General features: G+C 57.6%; 2 protein-coding genes across 2 annotated transcripts; both read right to left on the bottom strand.

Annotated features, from left to right (window-relative positions):
- Positions 1 to 1,454: 1,454 nt before the first annotated feature.
- Positions 1,455 to 6,881, bottom strand: PTGIR (prostaglandin I2 receptor). The gene is made up of 2 exons (XM_055411797.2): positions 6,114 to 6,881; positions 1,455 to 5,082 (listed from the first exon to the last, which is right to left on the bottom strand). The coding sequence occupies exons 1-2, from the start codon at positions 6,879 to 6,881 to the stop codon at positions 4,696 to 4,698; spliced, it is 1,155 nt and encodes a 384-aa protein (XP_055267772.2). The 3' UTR covers positions 1,455 to 4,695.
- Positions 6,882 to 13,918: 7,037 nt separating this feature from the next.
- Positions 13,919 to 15,121, bottom strand: GNG8 (G protein subunit gamma 8). The gene is made up of 2 exons (XM_088830163.1): positions 14,585 to 15,121; positions 13,919 to 14,153 (listed from the first exon to the last, which is right to left on the bottom strand). The coding sequence occupies exons 1-2, from the start codon at positions 14,666 to 14,668 to the stop codon at positions 14,025 to 14,027; spliced, it is 213 nt and encodes a 70-aa protein (XP_088686289.1). The 5' UTR covers positions 14,669 to 15,121; the 3' UTR covers positions 13,919 to 14,024.
- Between the last annotated feature and the right edge of the window lie 1,898 nt (positions 15,122 to 17,019).

The raw sequence follows: 17,019 nt of genomic DNA, 5'->3' as shown, positions 1-17,019 counted from the left end.
CTCAAAGGAGGAAGATTAAAACATCCATCTCAGAGGGGAGTGCCACTTTCTAGACATCATCTCATTTATGTCTCAGGCCAGGTCGAATCCTAATAAAATTTTTTTCCCATTTTTTTTTCCCGTTTATGACATGTATCCTCCCCAGTGGGCATATTAGCATAAGTTATCAAGAACTGACAGGAGGGACTTCCCTGGCAGTCCAGTGGTTGAGACTCTGAGCCTCTACTGCGGGGGTGGGGAGGGGAGTGGGGAGGGGGACACCCAGGTTTGATCCCCAGTCAGGAAACTGGCATGTCACATAAGGTGTCCAAAAATAATTTTTTTAAAAAAAAGAGCTTACAGGCAAGGAACAGAGGCCTGGGCAGTAAAGCCGCTCACAGCACTCTTCTTGGAAGTGGCTGCACTGGGACTTGAACCCCAGGTTATTCACATCCTAAACGCCCACGCTTTTAACCACCACAGCGCATTGCCTGCACTTCTCTACTGCCTGTCGATTATTTGCCCCCTGGGGCCCTAGTTTTTGAAAGACTTCTACTCCCATACAACCTGCATTATTAAAAAGGCGTGGCTTCCCCTTCTTTATTAACCCTAGGCACAGAGACGGCACTCCGCTCTGCTAATGGACACGGGCAGACGGGGAGGAGCACGCATCAGCCGATGCTGGTCAAGGGGGTCATTTCCAACTCAGGCTCCTGGATCCGCTGGGCCAGCTCAAAGTCTGTTACTGAGAAAGTGACTCGGCAAGGGGACACATGGGTAGTGAAACCCCAGGCTCCCCTCACTTGGGAGAGGGAGTGGCTGTGGGACCACTTCTCAGTGTCATTCCCACTGCGGCCAGCAGGTGGGGCAGTGACTACAGAGGGACCAGAAAGGGGCAACTCCCGAGGACCCTCCAGGGTGCATATGTGCGTGCAAGCTTAAGTCCCATCTGTGCTCCAAAATCAGAAATGAATAAAGAAATGAAGCTAAAAGTGCATAAAGTCTCCTTGAAGGAGACATGCTTGTTCCTAGTCTCACTTCTTGACCCCAACTCCAGACTAGAGCTGGCACCTCCCTTGCACTCCGTTCTCGGTATATTTCACAGCTTATAAATTTGTATTTTTACTGCTTATTATAATGCATATTTCTGTGATTATTAAACTGTCACCCCCTGAGAACTGCCCGGCGGTCCAGTGGTTAGAACACCGCACTTCCACTGGCACAGGGTACAGGTTCAATCCCTGGTCGGGGAACTAAGATCCCACGTGCTGCAGGGGGGAAGAAAAATTGTCACTCCCACTGGATTGTGAGTAAGGTAAGCCCAAGGCAATGTCAGTCACTGCTGTCTCCCTAACGGCACAGAGCCGCCTTGAGCCCACAGCAGGCTCAAGGGAATGCATGTTGAATTGACAAATGAATGAGAGATGAAAGAAAGGAGGCATTAGAAACCAGAGTTAGAACCCTGAGCACAACAGAAGCTCTCCTCTTTACTTGGCTCACTTTCTTACAATCCTCAGACCCATCCTGGCTCAGCCATCTCCTCCTCCATGCAGCCCTCCCTGATCTTCTCCCTGGACTCCACTTTCCCTGGTCCCAGTCCCCCAGCCCTGCCCACTCTGAATGGTGAGCTCCAGGAGAGCAGGGCCAAGGCTATCTGTCATCACCGTGTCCCCAACATCGCAGGGACAAAACCTGACATACAGTAAGCCTTCAATCAAAGTCTGCTGAATGAATGAAGAGATGTCTGTGCTACAGGCTGCAGCGAGGGCCACCATAGAGCCCCGGAAGTGCCTCGAGCACCTGACAGGAGTGATGACGTCTTCAAGGATGAGGAGGAGCCTCAGTGGGACCTTGAAAGGCAAGGGTGCTTTTGATGAATGGAGAAGGGAAACACTCTTACAGGAAGGGTGAGCCCAATGAGTAAAGAGGTTGAGGCCTGAAATGTCTTATGCTCCTTGGGGAAATCTTGATTTTCTGCCGTGGCTAAGCAGAGAGCGTGGGAGTTTGGCCCTTGGCCTCCAGGCAGTGGGAGCCCTTGGAGCTTGGCAGGCAGGGGAGGGGCCACTCAGACAGGAGCTCCAGACAGGACCGTAGGGACCGTAGCCGACAGCGGAGACGCTATCCCAGCAGTCAGGAACCAGCTGGGAAAGGAGCTTCCAGATAGGAGCAGATGGGGCACGAGTTGGGGCCCTTGGCGGACAGCTTAGACATCCACAGTGGGATGCAGCGGAGGGGGCGGAATCCTGAGCTAATAGGCCTGGTGGGTAAAAGTCAGCAGAAAACCAGATTCAACACTGAATCCTCTCCTTCCCTTAATCCACATCCAAAAAAGAGGACTGATAATGGCACCTGCCTTGGGGTGCTGGCAGTTCAAAAGCCCAGCCCTATGCTGCCATTCAGTGAGTTCTGAGGGGCCAGAATGGACCCACCTTCAAGGGTGGCCTGGAGAGGAGGCGTGCACCCTTACCCCCAGGGAATCTTACCTGGATAGGCAGCGGGCGGGGCTGGGGCTGCACCCTTGACTCCTGCCTGAAACACAACCCTCTTCACCAGGACCCTTGAGTTGGTTCCTGTTGAGGCAGATTTGGTAACCAAGGCCGGACCCCCATTTGATGTTGCTTGACCCGTTTTCTGGTTTGTTTTGGTACAAGTCAACATGTTTATTATTAAATTCAAGCGATACAATATGACTCTGGCGAGACTGCTATAAAAGTTTCTAAACTTCCTCATTTTTATCCAGTGTTACGTGGGGTTTTTTTCCAAATTGTGGTAAAACACCCATAACACAAAAGGTACCATTTGAACCATCTCAAAATGTACAATTCAGTGACATTTAGCACATTGACGACATTGTACAACCACCATCACTCTCTAGTTCCAGGATATTTTCATTCCCCCAAAAGGAACCCCCCTTGATCTATTTTTAACTCTCACAGCCACTCCTTCAAATGAAACAAAGTGTGCTCAGATGCCAAAGACAACAAACACCAATAACCACGGCAATAGCAGTAGTAACAGTAACACATACTGTGGGCTCTACTCCAGGTCTTATGCTAAATTGCTTTTTAATGATTAAATTGAATCATTTAATCCTCAGCCCACCCCTGTAAATTAAATACTAGATTATGATCACCATTCTAGCAAAAGGAAACCAAGGCAAACTCACTAACCCAATCTGGATTAAGGAGATAAGAAGATAAACCAGGGAATTCCCTGGCGGTCCAGTGGTTAGGACTCCACGCTTCCACTGCAAAGAGCCCCGGGTTTGAATGGGGAACTAAGATCCCACAAGCTGCACAACACAGACAAAAAAAAAACAAACCAGCTCCACCTGCAGGCTGCACTTTCTCCTCGCTGTGTGACCTGGGGCTGGTGATTGCCTTCTCTGGACCTGGATTCCAGCCTATGTAGAGTGGCTCTAATAATAGCAGCTGGAGCGAGGAGGGTGCAGCTCACGAGGTGGAGGACTCACTTTAGCCGCCGTCTTTATAGGAAGCTCTTGCCTCATCTATTCCCCCACCCCCTCACCCCCTGCCCGGGACAGAATGAGTGCTTTAACCCTGAAGCAAGTGAGAAAGTGGAACCAGGGCTGGGGAGAGTCTGGGGGCTTTCCCATCATCTCCTCCCACCACCCGAAGCACCACTTCCTTTCATGCTCATTCCTGGAAAACCCTTGAGTTCGGTGACTAAAGTCAGGGGATGGCTAATGAGGAGAGAGGGGTGGACAGCTGGAAAAGCCCCGGCTATCAGAAGGGGAATTGAAGGCTGGAAATCACCCTAGAGGAGTCCCAGGTGGGGCTGAGAGCGGTTTGTGTCCCCAGCACCTGGTAGATTCAGGGCCCACTATTTGTTGAATGGATGAATGAAATTTTTGCGAGGGTTCCAAGCACACAGGGGGTGAGGTCAGGCTCTGCAGGGGCGGTTGCAGGGGGGGAAACTATTTATCCAGGGATAGGTGTAGGACTTAGGTCTGAGCCCTTGGGCCGTCCCTGGGTTCTGTAGCTCCCACCCCTTCATTCTCCAGCTTCTCCTGCCACCCGCCGTCCACATCTTGCAACTCACCAAGCCATGCACTTTTTCTCAAGCAACTGTCCAGTGGTGTCACTCCCAAGGCAACAGTCACCCCTTCTCCCCTGGTGGGGTGGGGGGTGGACCAGGCCTCCCGAGTCCAATGGGAAATCGGGAGGAAAGGGAACTTGTCAGGGAATCCCAGGCTTTCATGAGGCAGAGAGAGGGTGGCTCTTGGGGACCACCCCCCGGCAGAGCCGGGCCCAGGGCTGTCTGCTGGGGCCTTGGGGTGGGCATCAGGGGCACCCTGAACGAAGGAAGATCAGAGGCAGAACCCTAACCAGAGCAGACCTGAGCGCACAGAAGCTGCTGGGAACATTTCTGCCTTCTAAATATTTAGACAATGAGATGGATGGGCAAGTGAGGGCCAGACCAGGCCGGCCAGGCCGCCGGATATTTTGAGAGAACTGTTCTTTTTATGTTCCAGGGTAGTTCCTCTCCCCATCTCCCTCCTCCCTCAGCCCCTCGTGGCCACCCGGAGAAAGGAGAAATAGCAGCTAATCATCCCCTGAATCCAGAGGGTCCATGTTCCGGCCGGCAGGGCTCCAGGAACCAGCTCTGGGCTGATCCGCCCGCAGCCATCGGTCATGTCCCTGAATTTCTGGCAGCTGCGGCCGGAAGACAGGGCAGGAGATCACTGGGCAGATGTCAGCAGAGGGAGCAGGCTGCCTTGGACCCCGCTTTGGAGGGTGTTCCCACGGTGTTGCTGGGTAGCTGCACAGCCGGTAAGGGCACCCCCTGCCCCTCGCCCCAGGCTGACAAAGGCACCCAGTTCCCCTTTTTCCCCTCAAGAGCAGGGGGGGCGCTTGAGTCCTTCCTCCCCGAGGCGGACCGAGAGAGGGACGTCCGAGAGTTGCCTTGGGCAGGCCTCGAGTACAGGCAACAGAACCAGAGCTTCAGCCGCTGGAAGACGGACTTGCGGAAGAGGATAAAGACCCAGGGATCCAGAATGGGGTTGAAGGCATTGAAACGGAAGGCCAGGAGGTCTCCCATTTCACTGCTGTCTGGGGCGATGGCCTGGGTGAAGCCGCGGACCTGAGGGCAAGCAGAGATCGATCAAGAAGCACTCCAGGACTCCTCTGCCCCACCCCTCAACACACACCCCACTCTGGACGACCCCCTCTCCCTTGCTCACTGGCAGAAATGAGGGAGGCGCGGCCTGTCGGAAGGGGAATAAGATGAGAACTAAATAAGAAATGCATCCAGGGGCAGAGGGAGAGAAAGCCCCAGGAGACAGCAAAGCTCTAGAGGTGGGGCAGCGAGGCTGGGTCCCAGGGCTGTGTGTGTGTGTGTGTCCCGTCTCTGAGTCGTCTGTCACCCCGTCAAAGGTTTGGTGACTCTCAACTCTAACCCTAGCCCTTGCATTTTGCAGAAAGAGAAGCTGAGGTCCGCACAGCATCAGGAGGACTGGGTGCCACAGGACCAGGATCAGCCCTGCTGCCCTCTGGGAGGGGCAGGGCAGGAGTTCCTGAAGGGAAGGGGTGAGGCCAGGAGAGCCCAAGGGCACCGACATGGGTGGGGCTGGGGAAGTGGGGAGCGGGGTAGCAAGGAGATCAGACCCTGGCATCAGAGGAGTGCAGGGTGCAGCCCTGCCTCTGTGTGATCATGGGAAAAAGACATCGTCACCCCTCCTTTGTAGAAATGCTGACAGAAACTTCATCACATTTCTTGCTAAGTGCTTGTGGAATAGATGCGTAAGACCATTCTCGAGATGATCAGAAAAGGGATTTCTAAACCACTGAGCACAGGGTAGACAGAGTGCAGTATTGAATGATGGATCTTATTAGTCTTGCAGGGGTAGGGGAAGGTTGGTGGGGGGGTAGCACTGGCGGGGTGGGCGGCTAGGGATGTGGCAGAGGGGAGGCAAGGGTCAGGAGGAGTCAGATGAGCGTAAGCAAGTGGGGAGAAACGTCTCTGCAAAGTTTGGAGTTGTCTGACTGTGGACTAAGCCTCTGACCTCTTTAAGCCTCAGGTTCCCCATCCGTGAAATGGGCGCAAACAGTGGCGGCTAGAAGTGGGCGCTGCCCTCCTCCCCACCGCCCACCGGAGCTGCCCAGGGGACTCACCGTAAGAGGCAGGGAGCACACGGCCATGATGCCCGTCATGAGGGTCAGCAGAATCAGGTGGTCAACCTCGTCCTCGCCCGCCCGGGGGCCGGGGACCAGCGAGCCCTGGTGGCGCCTCTGCTGGCGGTACATGCGGCAGAGGCTGAGGGTGACGGAGCCGTTGCAGAGGACGATGGCGGCCACCAGCAGGGCCACGAGGCTGGCGTAGGCCAGCGAGAAGGCGCAGCCGGCCGGCTCGGCCGAGCGCATGCGGATGAAGCACCAGCTGCCGGGGCAGTACTGCTGGTGTTGGCCCAGGCCCAGGAGGGGCAGCGAGCAGAAGGCCGTGCAGAAGGCGTAGATGGCCGGCAGCGCCAGGCGGGCGCGGCGGGGCCCGTCCAGCTGCGCGTAGAGGTAGGGGTGGCTGAGCGCCAGGCAGCGCTCCACGGCCATGGCGAAGAGAATGAGCGTGGAGGCCAGGCCGAAGAAGGTCATGGCGAAGGCGAAGGCGTCGCACAGCGCCGGGCGGCCCCGGGCCAGGCCCAGCAGCGAGCTGTTGCGGGCGTAGGCCGCGAACACGGCCGGGCTCAGGAAGCACGTGCCCAGCAGGTCGGTGACCGCCAGCCCGGTGACCAGCACGGCGAAGGCCGAGGGCCGCGACCGCCGCCGCGCCCCCAGGATGCCCAGCGCCAGCCCGTTGCCCGCCGCGCCCGCCACGAACATCAGGGCGCTTGTGGCCGGGCCCACCGAGTCCCGCACGTACGTGAGGTTCCGGCACGAATCCGCCATCCCCGGCCTCGGGCGGCCTCCCCGGGAGCGGGGCGGGAGGGGAGACGGGCCGCCCCTGCGATGCCCTGCTCCCCTGGGGTCCGCGCTGCAGCTGCAGGCGGAGGGGAGTCCCAGGCTGCCCTCCGCACTTCTGGGGGCCTGTTTCTCTCCCTGCCCTCTGCCTCCGCCGGCCCGATCCCCGTCTCTCCCTCCTGTTCTCTCCCTCGCTACCCCCGTCTCTCCGTCTAGTCCTCCCCTTGCCAAGCCCCTCGTTCTCTCCTCCGCCGTCTCTGGCTCTGGCTGTGGCTCGGTCGCCTCCCTGGTCCACTCCCTTTACCTCTCCCTCCCTCCCCGCCTCCCTGTCTCTTCCGACCTATCCTGTCCTCTGCATCTCTGCTTTCCCAGCCCCTCGTCACCGCACCTCTGCCGACTCTCTCAGCCCCTCTGTCCCCCTTCGCTCCTTCTCCGGGGTCTTGTTTTCTGGGTCCGAATCCGAGTGGCAGCGTCTCCCGACTTCCCTCCCTCCTCGCTCCCTAACTCATCTAGCCCCGATCGCTCAACCCCGGGCTTTTCATTTCCTCTCTCTGCCCCGCCTTCCCTCCCCCTGCTTTCTCCAGAGGCCCCTTGGCTCCCTCCCGCCTTCCCTGGCGTGCTCCCCTCCACTCCCCTGCCCAAGACACCCATCCGTCTCCTGCATCTCCCTCTCCCTCCTCGCGTCCTCTCACGGACCCCATCCTGAACCACCTGCCACCTCCTCCGGCTCGCTCTTGACTCTGCAGCCTTCTGCCTTCCCAGTGCTGGCCAGCGGCACCCCGGGTGGGGATCACCTGAGTCATAATCTCCCCGGAATTGGGGGCCCGCCAGTGGGGACCCAGACAGGACCTGAGCGGCATAGCCGGCCAGTCTGTGAGGCGGTCTGGGGGTGGCCGCTGGCATCTATTCTAGGCTTAGGCCCCTTGGGGTTAGGGCATTGCCTAAGGATTGAGAAACGACCAGGAAATTCTTCCCTTATGGAGTGTTTTCCAGGCGCAACTGACGATTTCTGTTCCCTGGACGCACTTCACTCCTTCCACAAGGCTGGGAGAAGAGGTGGCCCTGCCAGAGAAAAGAATGCCAGTCCCTGGACCCCGCTGGTCCACAGGCTCCCAGCTCACACACACTCCTGCCCCCGTGGAGCCCTGGGGAGGCCGTGGGGGGAGGAGGGACTTGACATCCGTGGGTAGGGGCCCGCTCCCCCCGCCAGGATTTCCACTGGTCAGTATCAAAGGGGAGCGCCCTCCCGCCCTCTTGTCTCTCAACCCAGCAGCCCTCCCAGGCCCCAGGCCAAGCGCTGGTGACCTTGACTTCAAGGAATAATATTTTAGCCACAGACAGCCGTCCAGTCCAGGGCTCCAACATTGCTCTTCCAGAATGTCTCCCAGCCGTCCACAGACCCATCGCCAGCCGCACCACCCTCCTGCCTGTGTGGTCTGCCTGTGTGTACCCGCGGCCAGCACAGCGGTCACCAGTCCCTATTCCCACTGAGCCCATTTCCCACGCGGCCTCCCCACCCAAGGGTCAGATAAGACCTCAGAAACCTTCTCAGATGCCCCTTATTTTTCAGGGAGGCCATTTAAATGCAGAGAGGATAAATTCAAGATCTTACGCCATTTGACTGGAGTTCCTGTCCCTATTTAACCACCTCCTTGCTATGGGATGGTCCCAAGGCCAGGAAGGGAAGCCAGGGGACCTCAGTTTCCTTGTCTGTACAATGGGGCACCACTGACTCCGTGGGCCTGGTGGACTGACCATGGCCAGTAGCCCATCTCTTTGGAACAAGGAGAGAACCTGTGTAGATATCACAGCACATCCAAGGCCAGGAGGAATGGGCCTGACCCCAAGGACTGGACCCTGGGCCGCCACCGACGTCCTCTCCCTGTCCTCATGTCACCCCTGTCTCCATGACCACAATCCCCTCCCCTCTCCCCATCTCCCACCTCCCTATCACCCACGCCCAGCTGGCACTCTCAGCTTCCGCCAGGATGGGTGCCCCAGAGCACCACACCACGGGCTTTGGAGAGTGACCATGCAGCCCTGCTCTGAGGGTGCCTGGTGTTCGTGCCTCAAGCCTACTTGGCCACTCATAGTCTGTGCGATCCCCAGCCAGACCGAAGGGAAGAACTCAGGAAGTTCTCTCATATTAATGAAGGATGACGCCTGGAAGGCTAGCGTCCTGTCTCGGCATCAGGGGAGTTGCAGGGGTGGGAGGGGGTGCTCTGGTGCCCGGAGCCTCCCTATCACTGGCTTCCTGCCCCCCACCCAGGCACTGTTGAGCATTCGGGAAGTCCATGCTGCTCCCGTGACCTGCAGGGTCTCAGACGGTACCCGCCTCCAGGCCTCAGTTTCCCCACCTTTGCCTCTGAGGGTCAGAAGCCCTGGCGACCCTGACATGAATTCTGTGCTCCAGAGCAGGCAGGAGAGGTGATGACTGTCACTCCTTCCTAAGAATCTCTGGGGTCCATGCCGGGGTCAGATACACTCACCTTCTGGGGAGCCCCCAGCCTCCTGCTCAGCTGTGAGAGGTCACCCCAGCTGGGCTGGGCTGGAGGGTGGGGTGGTGGCTTCCGGGGGTGGGAAGAACTGTGGGAGGGAACTGCTCTGGATGGGTGAGTCAGCACCCTTTCCCTGCCACGCACTGCTGAGAAGGGACTCGAGCCTCCCCAGAGGGACCCTGGGGCAGCACTGCAGAAGATGGAGGACAGCCCCCTGGGAGGACTGGGAATGGACACGCAGCACCGCGTAGGGGAGGAACGGATACCCGGAAGGGAGGGTGCTAGAGACTGTGGACATGTGAACTTCGTGTGTGGGTTTGGGTCACCTAAGTGAGCATTGTATCAGCATGGTGTGTGTGTGTGTGTGTGTGTGAGCGGTGGGTATTCTTTCCTGTAAGGTCCCTTTGTGCATCTGTGTCTATTGGTGTGTTGTGTCTGTTCATTAGTGACCACGTGTTTCTTCATGGCTGTGTCAGCCCACGTGTGTCCGTATGTATCTAAGCCTTGATGTTCTTCATCAAATGGCTGCCTTGCCTTTTTGGGATGATGTTCAAAGTACAACAAAGTACATGTTGTACTTTGTTCAATGACTGAACAAAGATTCAGTTCAGTCACTCAGTTGTGTCAGACTCTTTGCGACCCCATGGACTGCAGCACGTCAGGCTTCCCTGTCCATCACCAACTCCCAGAGCTTGCTCAAACTTATGTCCATCAAGTCAGTGATGCCATCCAACCATCTCATCCTCTGTCCTCCCCTTCTCCTCCTGCCTTCAATCTTTCCCAGCATCAGGGTCTTTTCAAATGAGTCAGTTCTTCACAGCAGGTGGCCAAAGTCTTGGATCTTCAGCTTCAGCATCAGTCCTTCCAATGAATATTCAGGACTGATTTCCTTTAGGATAGACTGGTTTGATCCCCTTGCAGTCCAAGGCACTCTCAAGAGTCTTCTCCAACTCCACAGTTCAAAAGCATCAATTCTTCGGTGCTCAGCTTTCTTTATAGTCCAACTCTCACATCCTTACATGACTACCGGAATAACCATAGCTTTGACTATACAGACCTAGATTAGAGACGGAATTCGCTCTGCCTGCTTTTAGGGAGCCCTCAGACAGTTACTGGTGGGGTTGTTATTCACTCAACAAGCCACCATGTGTAGAGGGCTGAGGGACTCAGAGGTCTTAAGATCCGATGGGGGCGTGGTCCCAAGTGGCGTGCGACAAGCGGTGGGAGTGGAGGGTCATAGCTGGAGCCTGGGCAGGCCCTCAGCTGAATCATTCCATCTGGGCGAGTGTCCTCATGGGGCCAAGCACCAAGCAGGCCAGGAAATGGGACCGGGACAAGCTCTCCCACTCCTGCCGGCCAGCGCCTACAGCCGCCTGCCCAGGCCTGCATCTGGTCGTGCTGTTGACCTAAGATGCCCGCTTGCCCTGGGCCTGACCCTCTCCCGGCTCCCGGGCTTCCGTCCTCCAGGCCCTGCCTTGGGAGGAAGCTGGCCCCACCTCGTACCCACCCCCACACACACACACACATGTGCCACCAGCTGCTCATGCCTGCCAGAACTGCTTGTCATCTGTGCGCACTCACTGCTGTGAGGAGCTGCCGTGTGTCCATCCTGACCCATCCCTCCTTAGCAGGCCCCAGCCCCTACAGCTGGACACCAATATTCTCTGCCCACCACCCTGTTTTCCAGCCCACAATGGGCCTGTGCCCACCTACTAGCCGCTGCTTCCTTTACTGGCTCCTGGTGTCCCTACTCTGCCGCCCTTGGCCTGCCTTGGGCACCCTGCCTGGGCTGGGTGCCTCCCTTGGGATCCCCTCACTTCTGTCCCTCAAGGCCCCCTTTGAACCCCTCCAGCCCCTCCGGAGGTCATCCATTGGCTCCTCCCACTCCAACCTCAAGCCCCAACTGGCCAGGTTATCTCTCCAGGCTGGTCTTCCATGTCTGTAAAATGGGGGTAAGCAGAGTCCTTGTGGGAACTGCCATTAGAATGGAGTGAGATGGGGCTTGTGAAACCGGACTCCTGATAAGTGATGGCCATGATTATGGCTCCTTCTGGCCCTGCTATCTCCACTCCTACTCTCCGGCCCCTCAGTGCCAAGCATGCCGGGTGGGGTGTGGAAGGAGGACAGCTGGGTGGGGCAGCCTGCAGCCCCGGGGTTTGGGGTGAAGTGGGAGGGAACTGCTGAATGCCAGCACTTCCCTCTGCCTCTTGGCCTGACTCTGACTGGCCTGAGCCTGACCCCAGAGCTGACCTCACAGCTGGGGGTGGCAGGAAAAGGGAACCTGAAGTCATACCCCGCTAATGAGATTATTCAGTTTGGAGGCTGCTCACCCAGGACCCTCTCGGCTTCTCTTGTCTCTCCCAGCCTCAGTCTGGGTGCAGGCTCACCCCGCCCCGCTCCTCCAGGCAGGCACACATTCCTCCAGCTCCCTGCCCCACCACTAGGTCAGCCAACCCCACTTGCTTCTCCCCAGCTTCCCATTCCCCAAGACCAACTCCAAGAACCCAGGGTTCAAAGGGTCTAACAGGCCAGGCTCAAGAAGTCTGTACACTTCTGAAGTGCAGAGTTCCGGAATCCTAGCCCAATTAGGGGACAGGACCCCACCATCCTGGCCCCACAGGTTTCAAAGACTCCAGAATTCCAGCCCTCTGAGTTTCTGAGATTCCTTTGCATTTCAGGTTCTAAGATGCAAGGATGCTGAGTCTGTGAAATTCCAGAATCCTTCTGGCAACTTCCCCTCAGCATCACTCCTCCTCCCTTCAGCTCATCCTTGGCTCTCTCTGTCCCCCCCTGTCTCCCCTGGGGCTCCCACAGACATGATGCAACCAAGGCCGGAGCCAGGCTGAGAGGTGGGAGGCAGGAGGGAGATGTAATTACAGCGTCTCTTGCCTCAGTTCAACAGGAAGCTCAGATTTGGGGCCCAGGGGACCCTAATTCAATGTGAATAATGGAGCACTTGCCAGACACAGGCACAGCCCCTCTGGGAAGGGAAGGCCTAGGGAGTCATCTCCACCAGATCCACGGGTGCAGACTCAAGACAAGAAGGCTTGAGGAGAGGGGAGGGGTCGCAAACTCAGTGGACCTCAGACCAACCAGGTTTAATAATTAACCAAGTCCATAGCTCACCCAGTCTGCATTTCTTTATTTTAAACAGAATCATGGGTTCAGGCATTTTACCTTTCTCTTCGTTTCTCTGTAAGAAGCTCCTGGCATAGGCTCTGTGATGAATAGTATCTGACCCCCAGTGTCCCTCACTGGGAGACAGTAGTGTGGGGACTTTGGCAAACTGGAAAGCCAGGGCCCCATCTCATAGCCTCTGGTCACCCTGGAGATTGTGCAATTCTGAGGTCACCCAGACCTTCCAAATGGAAGAAGCCATCAAGGTGGGCTTTTATGTGAAGTACTCTCATTTAACTGCAAGCTATATAGGTCCTAAAAGGGCTTCCCTGGTGGCTCAGTGGTAAAGAATTTGCCTGCAATGAAGGAGACATGGGTTCAGTCTCTATGTGGGGAAGATCCCCTGGAGAAGGAAATGGCTACCCACTCCAGTATTCTTGCCTGGAATATCACATGGACAGAGGAGCCTGCTGGGTTACAGTCCATGGGGTGCCAAAAAGTCAGACACAACTTAGCAGCTAAACAACAAATACAGGTCCTGGAGATCACCAATGTATGAAGTGGGAAATACAGAAGAGGAATCAGGGCTGTTACTGTAATCTGTGTCCCCAGAAAAAAGGAAATAGAAAAGAATGTACATACTGATTTGTCTCCTGTAGCCCCACTTCTCTCTTCTCTGGGTCCCCATTTAATTCCCACCATGTACCAGCTCAGATGTCCCCTCCTCCAGGAAGCCTTCCCTGACCTTCAAGCTGAGTCAGGCCTTCCTTCTGAATTCCCCCATCCCAGCCCTGCCCACTCTGAATCATCACCATCCGAAGACAGGTCTGTAACTCCCACTGGATTCTGAATCCCAGGAACCCAGGGCCAGGGCTGTCTTGGTAGTTAGTGTCCATGACCCCTGTTTCAACCATTACAGGACCAAGCGTGTTTGGAAGAATGAATAAAGGAACAGGGACAAGTTCAGTGCTTGTGGGGGTGGGGCTGTGGTAGGGAGTAGACCCATATGTAAAAAGGGGCTGGAATCATTCACGGGACGAGAAAGGTGGGTACTGGGTATTCTAAGGACCTCCAACCCAGGAGAGAGGCGAGAAGAGCCGCCAGCAGAGAGGTTCAGGGAGCGGGAGCGTCCAGTCTTCACCCCATTATCTCTTAACTTGTGACTCTGAATAAGGGACCTCCTTTGGCTCAGTTTCCTCATACAAGTAGCCAATTGCTTTCTGGGGCTGTTGGGACGATTAAATCAATTCAGGATCGCGGGAACACTCCGTGGAGGCCAGAGCCAGGACGCAGAATGTCCTCTGATATCCCCCAGCCCCGCATGCACATAACCTCGCCCCACACCCCCACACTCCACACACACGAAGAAGGAATGAGAAGGGACACGGGCTCCTCCATGGTGGCCCCAAGTTCTGCATGTGCCTCAGTTTCCCCGAGAGCACAGGCACCCCCGCAGTCACCACGTTTATTGGATTCATACTTTGACCGGGTGGGGGGGTCAGACTGCCGGGAGGGCTCAGAGCAGGACGCAGAAGAGGCGCTTGTCTCGGAAGGGGTTTTCTGCGGCGGGCACCGGCGTCACCAGAGGGTCATCTTTGGCGTGAGTCTCGCAGAAGGCCAGGAGCTCCGCCGCTGCCTGTGACACCTGCGGCACCCAGGGGGAGATGGCCACGCCACGCTCCGCCCCCTGCGCGGGCCCCGCCCCCGCCCCCGCCCCCGCCGGGACCCCGCCCCTGCCCCTGCCCGGGCCCCGCCCCCTGCCCGGGCCACTCCTCTAGTCAGGCCCGCCCCTTGTCAGGCCCCGCCCCCGTGTCCGGGCCCCTCCCACTGTCAGGCCCCGCCCTTAGGCCCCACCCCAGGTGTGGCCCCGCCCCTTCTCAGTCCAGCCCCCTTGTCCAGCTGCTCCCCAACCCCCACTCCCCCCTCCTTGGAGTCCAGTCGGTTCCGAAGGGTATCTTTCCACCCGGGCTCCCGGCTCTACTCCCAAGTCTGACCACTCCAGACTCCAGCCCCGGAGCCCGCGGCCTTCCTCCCCACCCCGACCCAGGGGCCTTCCTCCCCACCCCGACCCAGCACCTTCATGCGGTCGATGTTCACCTCCAGCTTCAGCTGCTCCACGGTCTTCCGGGCCTCCGCGATCTTGGCCATGTTGTTGGACATGGCTGCGGCCGGGAAAGGTTAAAAGCCGGTGGTAGTGGGGGCGAAGGAGTAGGCTAGAGCAAAGGTGGGTCCCCAGATAGGGTGGGCGGTGGTGGTGGAACCCAGTAATAGGGGCGTGCGTGGAAGGGCTCACCGATGCGGTGCCCAGAGTGGAGCAAGAGACAGAAAACAGAAGAAAAGGGCAGAAATGGAGATCTGCGTAGACGGGGGACCAAGAAGCCGGCCGAAAGCAGGACCAATGAACAGGGACGAGAGGGCCAAGAGAAGGCTTGGAGGGGTGCACAGACGGGGTACCTAGAGGCAGGTGAAGGAGGGAACAGAGAAGAGAGGGGAGGCAGGGGGAAGCACAGATGGGAGGCCGAGAGGCCGGTGGAGGGAGGGACAGAAGGACAGGAACACAGGTGTTGGATCCAGAGATCCAGGTGTCCTCACCTCCCGGGGACAGCGCCAGAGCCAGGAGGGGGCCCTCCCCAGGCCAATTAGCGGTGGCTCCAGGGAGAAGAAGGAATTAAGATCACGGCGGGAGCGGCGCAGAGGGGGCCTCATTAGGGCCTTGGCAGCAGCTGCCCCCTCCGCCCCCCTCGAGGAGCCCCCCATCCCAGCCCTGGCCACCTCAAAGGTTCCTCTGCTCATTAGCAGCCAGAGAAAGGGCTGGAGAGGGGGGCAACCCAGCCAGGACTGGGAGAGGGACAGGGAGGATGGCGACAGGGACAAACAGAGGGGACAAACGGGGGGGGGGGGAGGGGAATAAAGAGACGGAGGCAGAGAAAGACGGAGAGACGGGCGGTAGGGACGGAGTGATGGAGGAGTTGAGACGGGGGGGAGGGAGACGGGTGTAAGGAAGGAGAGTGATGTGGGGAGAGGAGCACAGAGTGGACGCAAGGGCAGAGGGAGGAAAGAGAAGGGCGCTGGGAGGGTTAGGGGGAGCTGGGGTGACGAGGTGGGAGAGCAGAGACAGAAGGGCAAACAGCGCTGGCGCGGGGGACAGGGAGAGAGGCGAGAGGGGCGAGAGAGGGCAGGGAACAGACAGGGGAAGTGGAGGGGCGGGAGGGGGCACCGGGTGAGAAAGCGGACAGGGGGCACACGGAGAGACGGCGGGAAAGGCGGGCTGACGGAGACGAGCCAGGGTAAGGTCATTCGTTCACTCACGCTTTCATTCATTCCCAGGCAGAGGGACCAGCTGCCGGGCTCCAGGACCACAGCCTCCTACCTGTTGCTGCTCAGGGCTGGGAAGGCAGGCAGGTGGCGGAGACACAGCGTCCGGGTCCCCCTCTCAGTTCTGCCCCGCCCCCTCTCCTGGGGCGCAGCCCCTGAGGACCCGCCTCCTCCTGCTGCCGCCACCGGCATCCCCATCACCCTCGCGTCTTGTCTCTCCATCTCTTTGTCTTTGTGTGTCTGTGTCTCTCTCCCTTTTCAATCTCTGTCTCTGTCACACTCACACTCTCTCTCACACACACACAAACACACTCACAGGAAAAGAGTCTCTTCGGATAAGCCCCCCGCTCTGCCGCGTTTATCCCACAGTCATCCAAATCTCTCCTGTGGGTCCCACACAGCCTCACACTCCATATTACATACGCTCTGCCACCCTGTCACACCCACAACCTCCGTGTCACCCCATCCCAGATGATCCCCTCTCAGCACACAGAATCACACTCACAGTCCCTCGCAGAGATGCACAACTCCTCGCTGTGTCACACGATGCTGTGTACAGTCTCCTGAACCACCCTGACCTTCCGCAGCGCCACAGTCACTCGACCTCTCGAAATGTCACACTGTCCCTCACAATCTCTCTGAGAGGCCCAGCACCACCAGTGACATCGTGCACAACGACAGTCAGAGGGACAACCTCTGAGCGTCAAGTGTACACACACACACACACAGAGTTCCACACAGGATCACACACAACCTCTCAAGATGTCTTGCTGAGCCTCACACAATCTGTATCACACACAGGTGCTGCCTTTACACCGCAGCCTCCCGGTGTCACAACTCACACCCATGAAGTTTCTCTTGCTCATCTGAGCGCCCTGGACAGTTGCTCACTCTCTAATGCACTGCCAGTCTCTCAGGGTCCCACACGATCTGTGTTACACACAGTCACACCCAGCATCTCACACGTCCTCACTGTGGCTGACACATCCTTGTCTCACACTCACAAGGTCACCCACACTCCCTCCCCTCCCCACAGGTCTGTCACACTGTTCGCACACCATTACTTGGTGGGCCATTCTCGTTCATTCTTGCCCTCTCTCACACACCACCTACCCGTGGACACACACAACTCTCCCATCCTCACCATATTGCACACAACCTCTTGCTCACACATGTTCTCTCGATGTCACAGTACC

The sequence above is a fragment of the Moschus berezovskii genome, chromosome 22 (genome assembly GCF_049115385.1).
Source record: "Moschus berezovskii isolate FMDL1 chromosome 22, NW_MosBer_1.0, whole genome shotgun sequence".
Taxonomy (NCBI): Eukaryota; Metazoa; Chordata; class Mammalia; order Artiodactyla; family Moschidae; genus Moschus; species Moschus berezovskii.
This window is presented reverse-complemented; position numbering and strand designations above follow the sequence as displayed.